Below are 17630 nucleotides of genomic sequence, written 5' to 3'. Positions count from 1 at the left end.
TTTTTGCACCCTTGGGTGTCAGGGATTAGGGTATAGTGCCTATGCATACCTTATGCATAGTGTATACCCTATGTATAGGGCTTATGTATAGCCTATGCTAATGAACTAATGTTTTGATTTATTATGATAATTTTTTGTAGGTCTATTCAAGCGAACAACCACCAAGGGTTCTGGCCATGTAGCGGTTCATACGGATTCCGCTAAAAGAGATAAGACCTCTTTTTCCATTCTTTGTTTATGTTTCTTCTCTTTATGTTTTTGCACCCTTGGGTGCCAGGGAGATTAGGTTTAGGTCAAGAGCCTATAGCCCCATAGGCTATACATAGGCTATGAATAGGCTATGCATAACCTATGCATAGGGTATGCATAGGCTATGCATAGGGTATGAATAGAGTATGCATAGCCTATGCATAGGGTATGCACAACCTTATGCATAGAGATATGGAGCATTGTTATATGCCATCTAGAATGTTGCTTATGTTAAGCTAGGAGTGGCTATCCGGCGAGTAGGTGGTTATAGTGAAGGGGGAACCCTCGATCTTCTCACTATCCTTCTCTTGTAAAAGAGGAGTTGCCTTTGGCTTTAATAGTGAGGAGCGTGTGGAAAGTCCTCAGAAACTATCATTTGAAAGTGGCACTGTCCACCTTGCTTGTCGAAGCAGTATTGTAGGAGGTCTTAACAATGTTCTAATATCACATGTTACCTTTATTGTCTAAGCTTGTGTTGTTGTTTTCTCTTGGTTGGCTTGACATTGTCGAGGTAAGATCTCTTGTTCATTTAACCTCATGTTTATTGCACCCTTAGGTGCCGGGTTTAGGATTTAGACTTATGCATAGAGATATGGGGCATTGTTATATGCTATCTAGAATGTTGTTTATGTCAAGTTAGAAGTGGCTATCACGAGTAAGTGGTTATGGTGGAGGGGGAGCCCTCGATCTTCTCACTATCCTTCTCTTGTAATAGAGGAGTTGCCTTTGGCTTTAATACTGGGGAGCGTGTGGAAAGTCTTTATAAGCTATCATCCGAAAGGGGCACTGTCCACCCTGCTTGTCTAAGCAGTATTGTAAAGGTCTTAACAATGTTCTAATATTACATGTTGTTTTTTTTGTCTAAGCTTTAAGTATGGCTTTTGTTTGCAGGAATTTTTTATGGTCTGAAAATGCAGAAGAAGACAAATTCCCCAAAGTGGCTTGGAATGTATGTACACAACCGAAAAACCAGGGGGATCTGGGTCTGCTAAATATCACAGACATTGCTGATCGTATGGCAGCCAAGTGGATTGTTCAAAGTTTTTATATGCCAGAGGTGCTGATCGATCGGGCAATTTTGTTACGCCGTAATCTTGACCAATTCAGTCTGTCAGAGTTCCCTAGGTGGAAAAATTTACCTTTGATGATGCTTTTTTTAAATCCAATCCCCATCAAACCATAGGAAAGTGCACTGGTTAAATCCGTATGGCAAGCATGGAACAGATGCAAACCAGAAATTGTAGTGCATAGAAATACACGGAAACATACCCACATTGTACACTTGGACTCCATCTGGTTCTCTTCAGCGTTCTCTATGAACATTTTTGCAAAGCACTACAAACATGCCTTTAAGCTCCATAAAAAAGGCATACAGATATGGGATGATATATGGAACAGATCTGAATGCATCTGGCTTACATGACAAGAGCTAAAATCTCTCTTCAGAATATCACATGAAGACACTCTCCTGATTCAGAGTAGAATGCAGTTGTGGCCTAATGATAGAAAGGCTCAGATCCAACTCAGGGGACCTTTTACCCACAAAGATTTTGTGTGGAACATCCTCTGGGATAGGAAACAATGGGGTTTCAAATTCAAAGGCCCCCTGAGTTGGATTTGAGCCTTTTACCCACAAAGCTCAGATCCACAAAAAAATGAAGGCGTGTGAAGCGCATCACACAAAAAATGCAACAGAAGAGACCCTGCAGATGACCAAGGCTAAAGAGGACTTCCAAGAGAAAATCAGGGAAATCCAATATGAAAGGAAATTTCAGGATGGTCTGGTGGTTAATGAAGAAGTCGAGCTCTTGATTAAAGATTCAGATTTGGAGAGTTACTTTCTTAGCCTTTCTGAGATGAGGAATGTGTTAGCTTAAGTTAGAATTAAGCTTCTTCAAAGCTTGGATGTACTCCCTGACTAGACTTTTGGGCCTGATTTTGTTTTTTGCTATCTTGCTCCGTTAATATATTTACAGTTTCTCTTTTAAAAAAAAATTCTCACATAATATATATATATATTTAATGGAAATATATATATTTAATTCTCACATAATATATATTTATATTTAATGGAAATGCAAAAAACATTTATATTCGAACGAATTAGTGCCCTTCGAAGCTCTTTTTTTTTTTTTTGGGAGCCATGAGTGGTGGAGCAACTGATTTCTTCTACAGAGAGGCGCAGCGACTTCGCTATGTAGCCCGCTCTGCTTTTAAGGCAAGAACCTTTTGTCATGTTTATTACGATGTTCTGTGTAACAGTCTAGCATGGTGATTAAACAACCACATTTCGTTTTTGTTTATGGCATCTTTCATATACATAACTGGGATTTTTTTTCTCTCCTCAAAATTTTTAAAATAAAAAAATGAACATTTTAATCGTGCAGCTTCTGCAAATCCAAAAGCAACATCAATTAATAAGGCCAGGAGCCTCGATTCTTGATCTCGGATGCGCTCCAGGGGCCTGGATGCAGGTACACCCTAAACCTGTGTTAAACTTTTAATATCTCATTAATTCATTACCTTGTACCTAAGATAACTGCTTATTTCATTTTCAGTCATCTTTTAGTCGAAAACCTAGACATGCAGGGTTTAAGTCATGATTTTAATGTTTTAGTTTATATAATCAAAGATCATTGAAGTTTGAAAACGTTATGATCCGTAAATATGTTTGGCATGTTCAGTCATTGCAAGGGATTTTATTTACAATTTGTTTTCGATTCCTTTTCTTCTGTTGTGAGCTCCATATTATATTTAGTGGCTCTATCAAACGAGAGCAAAAGATTCTATGGTTATATTGGAGGTATTACATCCGAACAGTCATCTCAAAACGGAGTATTTTGAGGAGATACATGATAGCAAAAGACTTCATGCAGGCTGGTATCATGCAGTGATTCAGCCAATTCATGAACAGGTTCAGTGTACCCCATTAGCATGCCAACTTTAAGTTTATTATGTTTATTACATGGTTAAAACTTACGTCCCCTTTTGGGCAGCATTGTAAGATAGCCACATGTAAAGAGCTCGGACTTTTTATCGTTGTTGTACAACTCATTGTCCTTCAATAAACTTGTTGGGTTACAGGGTTAAAACTTACGTATGTAACGAACTCGGACTTTTTATCGTTGCTTGGTATAACTTGTTGTCCTTCGATAAATAAAACCCAAAAGAGTTCTTAGCACATGTGATTCCTTTGCAAGTGTGTACTCACCACTTGCCAAACCCAAAAGAGTTCTTAGCACATGTGTAATAAAGCATAAGCTAAGGTCTAAAACATGTAAATAATGGGCCATGAACAAGACAACTATAAATAGGGCCTTGGGTTCATTGTAGGGATCTTTTAGTCATTCATATCCTTGACATCTACATGTACTCTTGGCTCACTTCTTGGAGATGGCCACTCATGGTCTAGGACTCATATGGCAAGCTTGATAGCCATCCTCATCGTGAGAGGTTAAATCACTTAGGCCTTATACATATACCTCTTTTGCCGCATGTGCATATGGATTTTCTCTATTTCCATCATAATCTCATGTATTTCTCATGTGTGTTTTGTCATGTGCACAGTGTGTATCTACCGTGTGCTACACGCACGCAAGACTAGCTTCGAGGTTTAGGGAAGCTTGGAGCTAGGCAGGCTGATTGGCGAGCTGAGTTAAGGATAGACTAACGGGCGGACATCCAAGTATGGACGGGCCGACGTCCAAGTGTGGACGCCCGATGACCGGCTAAGAGCCTATAAAAGGGTGGCCAAGGTTAGTCATTAGTCATATAGAGTCTCGCATGTTTTGTGAGAGCTCTATGGTTTGGAGCCTGGATCTAGTGCAGACGTGCACCTGCTTTACGCAGCCGAGGCCGGCAGCAGTCTCGAGGCCCGCGAGGGTAGCTTCGTGGCGGTATGGGACGTCGCGAGGTAGAGATTGGTCGGTACGTCAACCTAGTTAGCTTAGCTCGTGGCTCGGTGGGGACAGTCAAGTCTGTGGGATTGCCCACGGCTGTCATGGTTGGGTGGTGAGTAAGGCTTGCACCCCCTTCTTGTTTGTTTGGTTTGTTTGCAGGTTTTGAGTCTCGTACCAGGAGCGTTCTACGAGGAGATCTATGGGGATTTGATAGTGGTATCAGAGCGTGCCTCGTGAACGAGCAAGTCGGTAGGTAGAGAAGATGAGGTCGAAGAAAAGGTATGAGTTCAAGAAGCTTGCTGTTTTTTGTCTATGCATACTTCTGTTTTTCAGATTAGTATGTGCTTTTTTCATCAAAGAAACCCGTGATGAGGGTGTAGGTGGTTAGCAGGGTTGTTTGCTTTGCAAGAAGAAGGCTGAAGATGTGTTTTGTAGTCGTATAAACTCTTGAGAGAGAAAAAAGAAAAAAGCATGTTCGCTTTTGTTGGAACGAGAGAGAGAGCGAGAGAAGTGATCGCCGGGTGTTTGCGGGTGCTGGTCGAGTACGGTTGGCCGGATACAAGCATTGCTACCGGTTGTTGTAGGCGCAAGCGTGTAGGCGGCCAGGCCTGCGCAGGCGGGCAGGCTGGCAGTCGGCCAGGCCTACGCAGGCGGTCAGGTTGGCGGGCGCCTAGGCCTACGCAGCCAGGCGCCCAGGCCTGCGCAGGCGTAGACTGGCGCAGGCCGCCCCGGACGCTTGAGCGAAGGCAGTGTCGGAGGAAAGCATGTGACGGCAGCCAGGTGGGCGACTGCAGCAACGCAGGCGCCGACAGCGCTAAATCCAGGAGGGGAGAGAAAAAAAAAACCAGTAAAAGCATTCACGCCAACTTTAGTTTGCTTTTGTTTTTTTTTTTTGTTTTTTTGTTTTTAAAGATTAAACTTTTTTTTAAAATAAAGGAGTTTAAAGGTCCCCTAAGGTTTAAAAGTGTTTTTTTAAAGAAAACAGAATATATATATATATATATATAAACACAAAAGCAAAAGCTCAAGTTGCTTTTGGGGAAGATTATATAAACCCCTTAAGTGGGCTTCTTGCCACACATCTCTCAAGTGTTTAAGCTCTCAAATTCTCTCGCACTTTTCTTGTGCGAGATCGAACTTTCTCTCCACTTGTCCTCACGATGTCGACCCAAGAATCCGAGTTGGAGTCCCTTGTCGAACGCGAAGGCTTGCTGGCTACGGAAGATACCGACGCCGATCTTTTTGACGATTATGTGTCAAAATCTGATTTCCAAGAGTTCAAAGTAGCTCTTGAAGCTTCTTTTTCAGAACGTCAGGCACAAATCGCCACGCAGATGCAAGCTTTCCAGAACTCCATCTCTCTTTTGACCACTACCCTATCTACTCTTTCGGATATGGATACCTTGGCCTCTGCTTTAGGCCCCAACATTACTCCGGAACAGTTCGGGGGCGAGCAAAAGCAGCGTACCAAGGAGATCGTGGACACTTGGCTACATAAGTGGCAAGTCCATTTTCAGTTTCATCCATATGATGATGGAAAAAAGATCCAGTTAGCAGCAGGTTTTCTCTCAGGCAAAGCTTTGCTTTGGTGGAAGGAACTCAACCCTAAGCCAACGACTTGGGTACAATTTGAAGATGTCTTCAAGAAGGAATTCCTCAAGAAAGAAGATGATTATGATGTTGCCCGGTTTACAGCTTTGACCATGACCTCGTAGCACCTCACTTATGAGGTCTACCTCCAGAAGTTTAGGGACTTGGAGATGAAAGCTACAAAGATGGATCCCACTACTCTTTTGGGGTTCTTCGTAGCCGGTTTACCAGACTCATACCGTTTACAGGTTAAGAATAACAAATGCAAAACCTTGGACGAAGCCATTCATTCAGCTCGTATCTATGATGATACAATGGTCTCTTCCAAGTCTAAACCCGTTACCGAGTAGGGGAACAAGCACAAAAGGAAGTTCTCCGCACTAATGGCTAACACGACTGAAGGAAAGTCTTCGGACTAACCTTCGAAGAATTCAAGTTCGACACCAGCGAAGAAGAAACGACTCCTTAAGGCTTTGAAGCTCAAGAAGGAGGGACGTTTCATCTGCGAAGAAAAAGGACACATGCGTAACAAGTGCCCGAAGCAAAAGGGTGCAAAGACCAACGCAGGACCCAAGCCAAAGGCAGCTAACTAGTTGTCTCTGACAGGTACGTCAGTTACTGTACTTTCTCACCCTAGTACATGTTCTGATTGTCTGTTCAACTCTAAAGTTTTTGGCTTGCATGATCTTCTCCGAGTTTATGGAGAAGTGAATGGCCATAGAATCCACATTCTTCTAGACCCTTGCAGCTCACACAACTTTGTTAACTACAAACTTGTGCAGAAATTGAGTCTTGATACGACACCCAACGATCATACCTATGAGGTACGCCTACCTGCGGGAAGGCAATTATGGGATCGAAAGGTGGAGATGCTACCAATCCGGATTCAGGATTACAAAGATACTCTGGAATGCTATGTTATGCACCTAGAACATGTAGACTTGTTATTAGGGATTGAGTGGTTTAAGACTCTTCAAGTCCAGATAGATTGGTCTAGTCATATTTTTTCTTTTCAGCCGAGGACATCTATGATTTCTTGAGTAACTAACTGGTTTGTTCCACCCAATACTTCCTTAAGTCTACTGACATGAAATACAGGATGAACTTTCACATGAGAAGGCAAATCCAATTCATATGTAACTGAACCAATCGATCGTGTAATACGAAACGGTCCACAGTATCTAGGGGATAGTTTCGGAGATCGACCTGTCCGTAAAGTCTCGGAATCTTTCGAAACTCGCAAATATACCATCGTTCCTTCAAAGTACTCTCTGGGTGAATAATGTCTATTAGTATAAAATGTGTCTCGGTCTTGAGCACTTCTAATAGATTCCTTCGCAACTTGTAACATTTCTTGCATACTTGCCAAAAATTACGTGCTGCATCATGCTGAAGTCCTGAGAAACCCACTGTAACAGGTGATCTAGGTTGAAAACCATACATAAGCATGAAAGGACTAAAACCTGTACTCGTATGCTTAGTACTGTTATATGCAAATTCTAACATAGGAAGATAATCCTCCCATGAACTCTGTCTTTTGGATACATATGCCCGAAGCATATCCTCCAAAATTTGATTCACTCTTTCAGTCTGGCCATCATATTGAGTCAGATTTGAGGAACTCAAATTCAAAGTTGTTTCCAACTTCTCAAAAACAAGTTTCCAAAAATCACTCGTAAACTTAGAGTTCCTATCACTGACTATGTCCTGCGGTAATCCGTACAGTCTAAACAATTGCTCGATAAACTGCCTTGCTAATTGCGTAGCTGTAATAGTCTTCCGGGTCGGTAAAAATCTAGCCATTTTTGTCCAGCGATCTACCACAACCTAAATAGGATCGTGGCCTTGATGTGTTCTTGGCAATCCGGTAATAAAATCCATGGAAATACTTTTCCATTTATTACCTGGGATTTGCAAAGGATGCAACAACCGAGCCTGTCTAAAGCGTTCAGCTTTATTTGCTTGACAAACTTGACACTTGAGAACATAATCTTGTACATACCCTTTCATCTTTGGCCAATAAAAAGTGTGTTTCACTAACGATAGTGTCCTGTGTACCCCAAGATGTCCAGCAGAAGGGGCGTCGTGACACTCCTTAAGAATCTTGGACCTAATGTCCGGGATCTGTGGTACATCCACTGGTAAACCATTCCGAATCATCCACTGGTCTCCTGCAGCCTGAATGGTAGGCTGTTCAGTCATTGAGTCTTGGTCAATCAATGAGCTCCCGTCCTGGATCTTCTGCCAAAATGGACCAAAATAACTATCAGTCCTGCAAAGCCCTCTCAATGACTAAAATAAGTCAGTAGAAATCTCGGTGAACGACAAAGTATTCACCTCTCTAATTCGACTAAGCGCATCTGCAACACTATTCATGGACCCTTTCCGATAACGAATCTCAAAATCAAAATCTTGCATTAACTCAGCCCAACTTCCTTCCTCTCAATTCACCCGCATCACACACATACTTGATTGACTGATGATCAGTCAATACCACAAACTTGGAGCCATATAAATAATGTCTCCAAACCTTGAGAGCGTGAATCACAGCATAAAGCTCCTTCTCAAGGGTTGGCCAACGAGATTGAGTGTCGTCTAGCTTTTTACTTTCAAAAGCAACAGGTCTACCATCTTGAAATAAAGCAGCCCCGATGGCATAGTCACTGGCATCAGTTTCAAGAACATAAGGCCGACTAGGATCGGGTAATGCCAAGATAGGTTCTTCTTTGACTTTATCTTTCAAAAGTCTGAAGGCCATATCCAAATCGTTATTCCAAGTGATAGGCTGATTTGACTTATGTCCATGACCTTTCAACAAGTCGGTCATTGGTAGTGTGAGCTGAGAGTACTCCCGCACAGATTTCCGAAGAAAAACAACAAAACCGAGAAAAGAACGAAGTTGTTTCACTGTTCTTGGTATAGGCTAGTCCAGAACCTTCTAAACTCGGTCATAGTCAATGCTTAATCCATCTCTAGTGATCTTGTGTCCCAAGTAAATGATGTCTGTCATAAAAAACTCGCATTTACTTAATTTAGCATATAGTCGATTCTGTCTTAAAATAGATAAGACAATCGTGAGGTGTCTAACATGATCCTCAAGAGTACGACTATATATCAAAATATCATCCAGGAACACCACCACAAATTTCCCCAAATGTTCACGAAAAAGATCGTTCATCATTTGCTGGAAAGTGGCTGGAGCATTGGTTAATCCAAAAGGTAATACGAGAAACTCGTAATGGCCATACCTAGTCCGAAAAGCGGTTCTTTCGACATGCCTTTCATCAATACGTATCTGGTGATAGCCAGTACGTAAATCTATCTTCGTGAAATATTTCGCTCTTGCTAACCGGTCAATCAGGTCATCTGATCTAGGGAGAGGATAACGGTTCTTAATTGTCAACTTGTTCAATCTCTTGTAATCTATACACATTCTCCAGGTGTTGTCCTTCTTTCTCCTAAGCAACACAGGTGCACCCCAAGGTGATTTACTTGGACGGATCTGGCCCATCCTGAAATAATCTTCGAGTTGTTTAGCCAACTCATCTTCCTCGGCTTGGCTTATCCTGTAAGGTGGAATACTAACATGTAAGGTGAAATACTAACAGGATGAGCACCAGGGATCAAGTCAATACGATGATCTACTGCCCTTTCAGGTGGTAAACCTGATGGCAGTTCTTTAGGAAATAGATCTTGAAACGAGTCAAGTATCTTCTGTAATTCTTTGCTTTCAAATACACTTAATTCATTGACATCCATGGAAGGAATGAGAAATGAAGAAAGTGGAATCAATACACAATGGAAAGCGGTATACAAAGAAGAATCCATTATATTTTCAAAATCAACAGTATTTACAAGAGGTCCCTGAAAGGGATGTATACAATCACCTAAAATACTATACTGGGTGTTCCTATGCTGAAAAGAAAAAATATGACTAGACCAATCTATCTGGACTTGAAGAGTCTTAAACCACTCAATCCCTAATAACAAGTCTACATGTTCTAGGTGCATAATATAGCATTCCAGAATATCTTTGTAGTCCTGAATCTGGATTGGTAGCATCTCCACCTTTCAATCCCATACTTGCCTTCGCGCAGGTAGGCGTACCTCATAGGTATGATCGCTGGGTGTCGTATCAAGACTCAATTTATGCACAAGTTTGTAGTTAACAAAGTTGTGTGAGCTGCCAGGGTCTAGAAGAATGTGGATTCTATGGCCATTCACTTCTCCATAAACTCGGAGAAGATCATGCAAGCCAAAAACTTTAGAGTTGAACAGACAACCAGAACATATACTAGGGCGAGAAAGTACAGTAACTGACGTACCTGTCAAAGACAACTGGTTAGCTGCCTTTGGCTTGGGTCCTGCGGTGGTCTTTGCACCCTTTTGCTTCGGGCACTTGTTACACATGTGAAAGTTCATCCTGTATTTCATGTCAGTAGACTTAAGGAAGTACTGGGTGGAACAGACCAGTTAGTTACTCCTCAAGAAATCATAGATGTCGAGGACATGACATTTGTTCCACACGAACCTGAAAAGATTCTTGGATTTTGTGAAAGAAGATTGCGTAATACGCTTATCACGGAATACAAGATCAAGTGGAAGGATCGTGTTGAGGAGGACGCTACATGGGAGACATTGACTACTCTTCAGAGAGATTACCCTGGCTTTTAGTTAGAGGAAGGCATGTGCACAGTGTGTATCTACGGTGTGCTACATGCACGCAAGACTAGCTTCGAGGTTTGGGGAAGCTTGGAGCTAGGCAGGCTGATTGGCGAGGTGAGTTAGGGATAGACTAACGGTGGGTGGGCACCCAAGTATGGACGGGCGGGCGCCCAAGTGTGGACGCTCGATGACCGGCCAAGAGCCTATAAAAGGGTGGCCAAGGTTAGTCATTAGTCATATAGAGTCTCGCATGTTTTGTGAGAGCTCTATGGTCTGGAGCGTGGATCTAGTGCAGACGTGCACCTGCTTTACGTAGCCGAGGCCGGCAGCAGTCTCGAGGCCCGCGAGGGTAGCTTCATGGCGGTATGGGACGTCGCGAGGTAGAGATTGGTCGGTACGTCAACCTAGTTAGCTCAGCTCGTGGCTCGGTGGGGACAGCCAAGTCTGTGGGATTGCCCATGATTGTCATGGTTGGGTGGTGAGTCAGGCCTGCACCCCCTTCTTGTTTGTTTGGTTTGTTTGTAGGTTTCGAGTCTCGTACCAGGAGCGTTCTAGGAGGAGATCTATGGGGATTTGACATGTTTATTACCCATCAAATGGATGCTAGATTTGGACTTTTGTGTGTTGATTTCTTGATTCTTGGTCTAGATCCATTTCAATTGGTATCAGAGCTTTGCTTTTGATTTTGAAAATCTTTTGAGTGTTCTTGATTTTCTTGATCAAGAAGATAGATATGGTGACTTTGGATGGTTGAATCCCTTTGTCTTTGTTTTATCCTTAGCTTTTGGGACCATGGGTTTGAACGGGGCCAAATTTTGGGAGAGCCGCACCAAAAATTTGAATCTCGGGACCAAAATTGGGAAAAACTTCACTAATCTTGATAAGTGTCTTTAATCCTAGTGTTTTTCTCTTTCTGCTTGATTTCAGGAGTGTAAGGTGCTTCAATCCTTGCCTTGAGCTTAGCCATAGCTTAGGGCTTTCATTTTGCATGGCAAAAGCATCATAAAGAGTCATTCAATGAGAAATTTCATGGTCGATTTCTACCCGTGAGAGGGCGTTGGACGGCTGGTCGATTTTCTCACCTGTTGGAGCTTAATTCTTACTATTGAAGCTTGCTATGGCTTATGGAAGGCACTTAGCTTTGAATTGATGGTCCAATGGAGAGAAATGGCGCTGATTTTTCTTTCCTACAGTCTCACGGCTACTCGCGCGCAGCGCCGCCTCATGGAGGTACTTCTTCTAGTCTTTGAGTCATTAATCATGGTGTTTGTCTTTTAAAACCTCAAACTATAAGCATAATATACTCCTAATTAGGGTTTTAATTCTCCTTCTTGCTCATAAGACAAAAACGGTTGCGTTTTTTTTTTCTTCTTCTAGGGTTCCATGGATATGAGAAAACACAATGGAGACTAATTAGCCGCTTATTAAATTTCTAATCATGATTAAGCTTTGATCAAGTTTCTACATTAGCTAACTCTCAATTTTTCCATCTTTCAAGTGATGGATTTGGGCTTTCATAACAGAAATCCTAATTTCATGTAATCGCTCAATTCCTCATGTCATTCACATGTATTGGGAGCTATTCCATATTCAATGATGATCATATGCAATCACTATGCATCAAATTTTGAGCTAAATCTTGATTTTCTTCATACTTTTAGAGGAGGTTTCTTGAAGGATTAGAATTTTGAGAGCCATAATCTATATTTGAATGCTTTGCTTCATTAAGCCTTGCGTAATCTTGATACCTTGCATTTGATCAACAATCCCATTTAATTGTATAGCTTCTATTTTTAGGCATTGTGCTTTTGGATTTAGTTGCATTTACATCTTGTATGCATATGCCACACTATGGTTATATTTGGGAGCTTACTTGCATTAAACGAAGACCTAAGCTTGCATCAAGTGGAGGTTTGAGAGTGTATAAGCCATTGGAGATAGTAACTTCAAGCGTTGGAGACAAGAATCATGAAGAAGTGGACTTGACATTGACCCAAACCTCATCACCGGCATGAACCTCTTGTATCGAGTGATTTGAGGCATGCAATTATGAGTGCCATGTTGTGAGGACCCTACACCATTTCTTGCAAATCAATTTTGTACTTCAATTGTGTGGCATGGTGATGATGTATGTGTGAGGGGTACCTTGGTAATTGGTGGAGAGGGCGACGGGAGAATGTCATGAATCTGGTGTGTCATGATTGTCTTGGGAAAGTGGTACATCGGAGGATTAGGTACACGGCGTGAAGATATGGTCTCAACTCTTATCTTTGAAATTCAAACTTTGGTAAGGGGGTGAGAAGGCTTGGCCTGGAGATCGGCAAGCAAAAGCTCTCGCATGGTAGTCAAATGGAAGATACTTTTGGTTTCGGGATAACTCTTTAGGACAGTGGTTGCTTACTCTTGGTACTAGTAGCATTGTTAGCTTCGAGTTACTCAGATGATCCATTTGCTCTGGATTTGGCTTTTGTGACTAGGAATTGACTCTCATGTCATGTTACTTGAGCAGGTCGATCTCTTAGTCGGATTGTCCTTGAGACTATTGGTTTCGACCGATAGAGGGTGTTGTGTTTCTCTAGTGTTGCGAGTGTGACAACTTCTCCTTGAGTTCTTTTTCTTGAGCTCAAGAGTGAGCTCTTTTGAGGAAGGGGAGTATGTCATGTGCACGCTAGGGGCAGGCAGATTGGCGAGCTAGAGTGTGATATGTTGTGGGTGGACATGTGCTTTTTGGTCCGCTATTGATAGCGTGTGTTTTTGGACGTTCCTTCCCTATTTATTGAGGGGAGGGGTACAAGTTGGGCACACACCACAGATGGAGCACGGGAGTGCAGAGCGCATGGAGCAGGAGCACCATCGCGCAGGAGACCGTCGTCCTTTGGAGGTCACTGGATGAGGACAATGGCAGGGCACTCATGAGAGTACGACACTCTAGCTCGTGGCTCGGTGGGAACGGCCAAGATTGTGAGCCTTGCTCACGGCTGTCATGGTTGGGTGGCGAGTATGCCTGCACCCCCTTCATAGTTTATGGTTTGTTTTTGTAGGTTTGCCTTACACGGAGATCTTGGAGGCTTTACACTTTTATAAGGGTTACCCATGAAAATCCTACAAAGAATGCTACAAGTGGAACTGAACCTGGAAAATTCTAGAACCCAGTTGGACTTGGTTAGTGGCCTTCCTCACCTATAAATAGATCAATGGGGTACACAGTGACACATTGGCATGATCATCAGTGTAGCATGGGCTGATTTGCTGGACAGCCACTTGCAGGTGTAAGTTCTTCTTTGTTCCCACCTACCCACCCTTTTTCAGAGTACATCCCCGCAACGGCAGATCTGTTAGAGATGGCCGAGAGGCATGTGAAGATCCCTACACTCTCAACGTTCCCGGTGGACCGTCAGTTGGACGGGAACAACTACAGCATATGGAAGGTTATGATGGAATCTGTTCTGGAGTCTTATGACCTTGCTGATTTCATTGTTGTTGGGGTTCCACGGCCGGAAGTAGAGGAAGGGGAGCTACCGTCGATCCGAAAGGACCGGGAGGCCCAAGCATAGATGTGGGATCGTGTCAACGCCAGGGTCCTTTCGTTTATCTTCCTCAACTGCACACCGCAGGTAATCAATCATGTAAAGCATATGACGCTAGCCAAAGGTATATGGCAGCATTTGGCTTCTCTCTACAACAGGGTATCGCCCATGAAGAGGATTTCCTTGGAAGTACAGATGCGGGTTATGAGCCCTGCAAAGTCGTCAGCATATTAACAAGCTGAAGGCTCTTCAGCAGGAAGTTCTTCAGGCTGGGAAGGAGATTGAAACCGATCTTGCAAGTGGGAAGAGTCCGTTGGACACCCACACGCTTAATAGCACAACTTTAAAACCACAATTTGAAATGGACAACTTAATACAACTTGAAATTGAAATGAAATGAAATGGAAAGATGGACACCAGCACTGGGGCCGGAACGAGCCGACCCCCCCCTCAATATATGATATATTTATTGGGAGTATTTAACAAATACAATGCTCCATGGGTTCCAAGAACTAGATGATGTCCATGTACATATGAAAACAGTACCAAACCAATAGGCTCAAAGTCGACGTTCGAAGTAGATACTCCAAGCAGAATGACCACTAGCGTGGTCCAGTCTCTACGGTCTTGTGCTCTCACTGGAATCCGCGGAGAGCGCCTCACTGGTGTTCCGAGACCACGCACAAACAGGCGCTCTCGTACTAACGCCTGGCTCTCCCAATCTCAGCACCTTTGGACCGAGGTTCTCCAATAGAGCTTGGACTACCCGGCACCGAACGGGTGTTGGCTGTATAGGGAGTCGGGAATCCCTTATCAGATTTAACACAAAATACTTTACTTAAATCTGAAATTCACTTACTTGTGGATGGCAGATAGAGGATCAATACCCGAGATCTCTGTCTGTGTGCAGCTATTAGTGGAGGATACCAAGGATGTAGCCGCCTGACTGTAAGAATTCACACACAGTCGCCTGGCTGTAGATGAACACCTTGGCTACAAATAGAAGATGGAGGCGGTGTAGTCACTTGCAGCCTGCTGGACAGAAGGAGCAGCCACGTACAGTCGCCTGCTGCTGGAGATGGCGTAGAGGAGCAGCTGACTGTGGAAGAACAGAGGCGTGGTCTGTTTGTAGAAGTCGTCTGCAGCCTCTGTTGCTTGTAGTGCAGGAAATTCAGCCACTTATATAGACCCCAGCCTGGTTGTGTGCAGTCATAAACAGCCGCCTGAGATAACTAGCGCTGGGGTAGGCGCCTGAGAGCATTAGCGTAGCCTGTTATGAAGGGAAAGCACACGCACAGCTGCCTGCAAGAGGAGGCAGCCCAGCCTGTTATGAAGGGACAGCACACGCCTGGCTGCAGCCGCCTGAGAAGAGGGAAGCATGCGCAGCCGTTCAATCGGAGATGGCAGCCGTCTGTCAGCAAGCAAAACGCAGAGATGGTCGCCGGTTCTTGATCTTCACGAAGATGGTGGAAGCGGGTGACAGTGGCGCACAAAAATAATCGTGTATCTCCAAGGTGGTCGCCGGCTTCTTTTATTAAGGTTGGGAAGAGGAGTAAACGAAATGTGCTGGCTGGCTCCCCACGCTTGCATGTGGGCGGCCAGCTCTTTAGGAGCGTGGGTAGGTGACCATGCACCCACCCCCACACACTCACTTAAGTGGGGCTCCCCACCTTGGCCCCTAAGTGGGTGCCCAAAGTGGTGCCCACATTTAAGTGTGTGAACAAAAGACCTTATAAATCAAAAGGGTTAGAAATATGAAACATTAAAATAACATGTGCCATATACTTACCACCTGTTCACATGCACTAAAACTCGTCAGAAGACAGAGCAGACTTCACGACTCACTGGCAGGCGTCCCCGCTCAGTAAGTAACACGTCAAGCAGGCAAACAAAAAAATACAAGTCATGCGAAAACAGTTTCAAACATGCAAATCTTGTGTGCATGTGCAAATAGTAACATGGACATATCTCCCGTTCATTGAACAAGTACAAAATATCTGTCGGCACAAAACTGGCACGACGTAAAACATAAAAGCTTGGTCTTCCTATGGAGTGACAGTCCCATAGGTAAGACACAGTTCCAGGCACGAGTCTCCCTATGGTGTGACAGTCCCATAGGCAAAACACGGCACGAAATACTGGCTCTTCCATGGCGTGACAATCCCATGGGTCGAACACAGTCTAGGTCATACACGGGTGGCACCAGTCTGGCTCCCGTCCATACGACACCATCCTGCTAACACACGGGTGGCACTAGTCTGGCTCCCGTCCATGTCAACAAAATACTGGCCTCTTCACATGAGACACCGGCCAGGCCTCAAGTGAATGAGACGCAAAAACTGGAGATGGACCAAATGGTCGGCTGTAACGGGAGGCGGACGCGTGTATTGGAATCGTATAAATGTGAACAAGGTTCTGAGCACTTAACACTTGAGCATTACAACCACAAAGCTGAAAATGACAGTACACCACATAAAGGGGGCGATGATAGGCTGACCCCCCCCCTTTAGGTTATATTACCAAAAGAGTCTGCAAGTACAAGTTTACGGGTGCTTGGGGATTCACCACCAGCCTGCACCTGATTCTTCCAAATACATCATGAATGAATACATTTCAAACAAGAGAATCTGTAGGTACATCCGCCCTACACACAGGTACATCCGCCCTGCACAAGCCTCTTCACAGGTACATCCGCCCTGCACAAGAGTATCACAATCCTCACAGGTACTCCGCCCTGCACAGGATGTAAATGGATCTTTAGGCCCTGTTTCCACGCGAGAAACTGATCCAGAAACCTGTGTTCTCCGCGAGCAAGTGTCCCCAATGCTTGCCCTAAGCACCTGCTATACCAGGAATCCTTGAGACACATCCATGCTCACATATTCCATTGCTGTCCGGCCTGTTTTGTGCAATAACCAGTCCAAAACAGCAACTTTCTATCGCGAGAAATCCACCTGTAAGGGGTCCTACAGCCCTGTGGAGGTCCCTAGAGCTGTCCTGTACTGTCCAAGTTGACTTTGGACACCTGAAACCAGCCCAAAACTCGCAATAACCAGAAATTACAGGTCTGAAATTTACCAACCAGCCCTTTAGAAGAGTGTGGGGATCATTATCCAAGCTTGTGTGAGTCCGGGAAGCAAGCAACCAGCCCTGTAGCAACTCCCAAAGCTTCAATCAGCTCTCCAATGTGTTGAGTTATGAATAAAACAGTCCAACAGGCCTCTTGAAGGAGGCGCCTTTCTCCAGTGCCACCTAAGGGGCTTGGTGGGTACTCAAACAGGCTGACAAGTGTCCCCATAAGGTGTCCAGGTAGGTGTCCAGCCCATAGTGCTCCATTTGTCCTGTTTGTATAAGTTTAGGTCCAACCAAATGGGAAATGGCTATAAGCTGTCCGGACTTCATTAATTTTGGTCCAACCAAATGCGAACGCATTATAAGTTGTCCGGCCACTTATTGATGAGTGTGGACCTGCAAACCAATAAACTTTAGTAGTAAATGAAATAAGCTGTAAATTGAGTGTGGACGCACTTACCACCTGCAAAACCCATAAGCCCACAATTTTAGGCCCAAACAGGAGTGCACACACGTGTCCACAAGGTACCCGGGCGTCCCCGGTCCCTCGGACTTCACAAGCCAAAATAACAAGCATTGTCCAGGCAGCAAGACAATGTCACACAAAGTAAAATAAAGTTATGGCATG

General features: G+C 43.9%; 1 protein-coding gene across 4 annotated transcripts in view; it reads left to right on the top strand.

Annotated features, from left to right (window-relative positions):
* Nucleotides 1-2328: 2328 nt before the first annotated feature.
* The window catches only part of LOC147618236 (FtsJ-like methyltransferase family protein), a 79667-nt gene continuing 64365 nt past the window's right edge, over nt 2329-17630 (top strand). For 2 of the 4 annotated variants that reach the window (XM_086775106.1, XM_086775109.1), the window contains exons 1-2: nt 2329-2467; nt 2637-2723. In XM_086775106.1, coding sequence (XP_086631232.1) covers nt 2393-2467; nt 2637-2723 — 162 coding nt within the window. In that variant the 5' untranslated portion in view covers nt 2329-2392. Of the gene's footprint in view, nt 2468-2636; nt 2724-11209; nt 11634-17630 lie in introns of those variants that run through there. The other 2 variants (XM_086775107.1, XM_086775108.1) reach the window with 2 other exon arrangements.

Source organism: Cibotium barometz, chromosome 35 (assembly GCF_041138505.1).
Source record: "Cibotium barometz isolate CiBa-2024 chromosome 35, ASM4113850v1, whole genome shotgun sequence".
NCBI classification, from domain to species: domain Eukaryota; kingdom Viridiplantae; phylum Streptophyta; class Polypodiopsida; order Cyatheales; family Cibotiaceae; genus Cibotium; species Cibotium barometz.
Note: the sequence above shows the minus strand (reverse complement) of the source record. Positions and strands in the feature narration are given on the sequence as shown.